The sequence below is a fragment of the Volvox carteri genome (assembly GCF_000143455.1).
Source record: "Volvox carteri f. nagariensis unplaced genomic scaffold VOLCAscaffold_12, whole genome shotgun sequence".
Lineage (NCBI taxonomy): Eukaryota > Viridiplantae > Chlorophyta > Chlorophyceae > Chlamydomonadales > Volvocaceae > Volvox > Volvox carteri.
The window spans coordinates 2,022,789-2,025,506 of NW_003307555.1; the positions used below are offsets into that span (position 1 = coordinate 2,022,789).

General features: G+C 63.7%; 1 protein-coding gene across 1 annotated transcript; it reads right to left on the minus strand.

Annotated features, from left to right (window-relative positions):
• Positions 1-940: 940 nt before the first annotated feature.
• On the minus strand, positions 941-2,146 carry VOLCADRAFT_58768 (uncharacterized protein; the record flags this gene model as incomplete). Its single annotated transcript, XM_002949048.1, has 3 exons — positions 941-1,158; positions 1,690-1,819; positions 2,036-2,146. Coding segments are annotated over 3 exons (459 nt in total), but the record flags the coding sequence as incomplete, so codon positions are not given.
• Positions 2,147-2,718: the final 572 nt, after the last annotated feature.

The window sequence follows — 2,718 nt, forward strand, 5'->3', positions numbered from 1 at the left end:
GATGGTTGGGGGGGTTGTAGGTGTGATGATTGATGTTGTTGTACGGACCGTACAGCGCTGCGGAGGGGTACCGAACGTGTTGCGCTGAGCGGTCGGGGCCATGATGCCCCATGGTGCCGTACAAATGACTCGAGTAGCTGGCATCGGCTCCGGATCCGGCTCTGTAGCATGGCTGGGCCGTATCGCTTGCTGCCCCCCCGGCGCATGTGGAGAGATTTTGTTCTGTTGCCTGTTGCTGCTGTTGCTGTTGCGCAGCTGCCGCCGCCGGCTGCGGCAGCGGCGGCATGATGCCGGCGGCCATCATCATCATCATCATGCGCATCTCCTCTGACGGCACCACCAATGGGGGCTGATGACCCGGCCATGTCGGCGTCGTTCCCCAGGTCCCGCCAGCCGCGCCCGCGGCTCCGGAACCACTCACGCAGCTATCCACGGGCGCCATCAGCAGCTGAGCCCCCGACGGTGCGCTACTCCAGGCCGCCACGACGCCCGCACCGCAATCGCCGCCGCGGCAGAGCAACCCGCCGTACGGCAACATGCTGTATATGCGCTGCGCCCCCGCCGCTGGAAGAATTTCCGGCGACGTCGCTGTCGGGTTGCGAGGTACGGGTTCTAAATTGCTGCCGCTGGAGCCGTCGAGCTGCGGATATGAGCCACCGTTGTAATTAGAGTTGCGGACTAGCAGTGAGCTTCCGGCCGGCAGCAGCGAGGGCAGAGAGGCGGCGGCAGCGGCAGCGGCAGGCGTCATGGGCGTGGACCCTCCGCTGGCCCCAAGGGCCCCACTAGGGAAAGCGTTCACTTCGCCGCCGCCGCGGCGGCCCCGCACCTCCGCTGCTGTCCCTTCACCCGGGGCCCCCCCAATGGACAGACTGGCTGCCGCTGCAGCAGCGGCGGCGGCGGCGGCGGCGCCTTCGTTTCTCACGACTGTCTCTATGACCCCCAGCACGCGGGCCACCTTGGTGAAGCTAGGCCGCTGTTTCTTGTTGAAGCTGAGGCAGGCCTCGCCCAGCTTCCGAATGAGGGGGTGCACCTCCTGCGGCCAGTCCAGTCTCAGGGCGCCGGTGCACACCCCCACGAAGAGGCGACCCGGGTGGATGTCCGCGAAGGGGCGCTCCCCCGTGACCAGCTGCCACAACGTCACACCGAAACTGTAAATGTCTGTATTATGTATGCATGTACATGTACACGCGTGTGTGTGTATGCAGTGTGAGGGGTAGAAGGGTAGAGGGGAGGCGAGTGGGGTTTGAGTGGGGGGTGAGGTAGGGGGTTGGGGAGGGAAGCGAGAGAGTTTATACTTGGACATTTGGATGGGGTGAGGGGATGGCGGTGTATGCGGGGGGAGGGAGGAGGAAAATGGAAAGCCCCCCCTTCGGACCAAAGGTGAGTAAAACGCAACCAGGGCATAGGGACATCCTGCACCCAACACGATTGGCCCCTCCCCGCCATGACCTCCACGCCCCCCTAGCTCCCCTCCCCACCACTCACTCCAAACCCCCTTTCCCCCTCTCCCCTCTGCGGCTTTGGAAGTCATCCGCTGCTCCCTGCTGCTGTTGGTTGGTTGCGTTATAATATTTGGTGGCTGTCCTCCCCTTTGCCCCTCCCTTTGGGACGCCGGCGGATCATTTCTTGTGGCCCCCCTCCTCCCCTCCCCTCCCCCCTCCCCCTTCCCCTCCCCTTCCAACCCCCTACCTGCCGCCGGGCTCATGGACCCGTTGAGTACCTCCGGAGCCATGTAGGCGATGGTGCCGGTGGCGTCCGTGTGGCACTCCAGGGAGCGCTCAGACACCGGAAATATCTTGGACAAACCAAAGTCAGCCACCTGCATGTGTGCGTGTGTGTGTGTGGGGGGGGTGTCGTGTGTGTGTGGGGGGGGGGGGAGGAAAGGGAGGGTGCGTGTGTGTGTGAGGAGGGGAAAGGCGAGAGGGTGTTTTCATAATTTCCTCCGTTGGAATGTTTGCGCATGTATGTATGTTTGTTTCTGCGGGGAGGAGCCCATCCACCCATCCACCGCGCCACCCCTCTTTTCCCTCCCCACCTTGGCAATGAAGCCCCTCCTGTCCGACCGGCTGCTCTTGAGCAGGACGTTAGCTGGCTTCAGGTCACCGTGCACAATCTGGCTGGCGTGGAGGTGACACATACCCTGCATGCGTGTGTGCGTATGTTTGTATGTACGTTGCAAGTTCACGTCCAACACAAACGCAGGAGAGGAACACTTAGGGGGGGAGGGGGAAAGGGGAATAATGGGGGAAGGCAGGTTGTGGCCGCCCTAGGCAAACACGCGGAACAGAGCTATGGGTTGCAGGAGGGGTTGGAGCACAGAGCCGCTTAATGGTAGCCCTTTAACGAGAAGCTGCCTGACAGGGGCCTCCCTCGTCTCGTCTCGTCTCCCCCCCCTTTGTATCACCCGTCTAAGCTCCCTTCCCATCCCCCTCCCTCCCTCCCTCCCCATACCCCTCCCCCCCACCCACAGCTCCCCCCCACCTGCGCAATCTCCCTGGCTGTCCTCAACATGGCTCTCAGCGCCACCCGAGCACTCCACCGACTGGAGGCCCGGAACAGCTGCTTGTCAATGGCCCGCTGCAAGCTGCCCCGGTCGCAATACTGCCGGGGGGAGGGGCGGACGGAGGGGAGGTGGGTGGGCGCCAAAGGGAGCGGCAGGGGGCAGCAACGGGTGTGAGGCACCAACAGGGCGCAGCAGGGCAAAGCATGGAGCCAGCA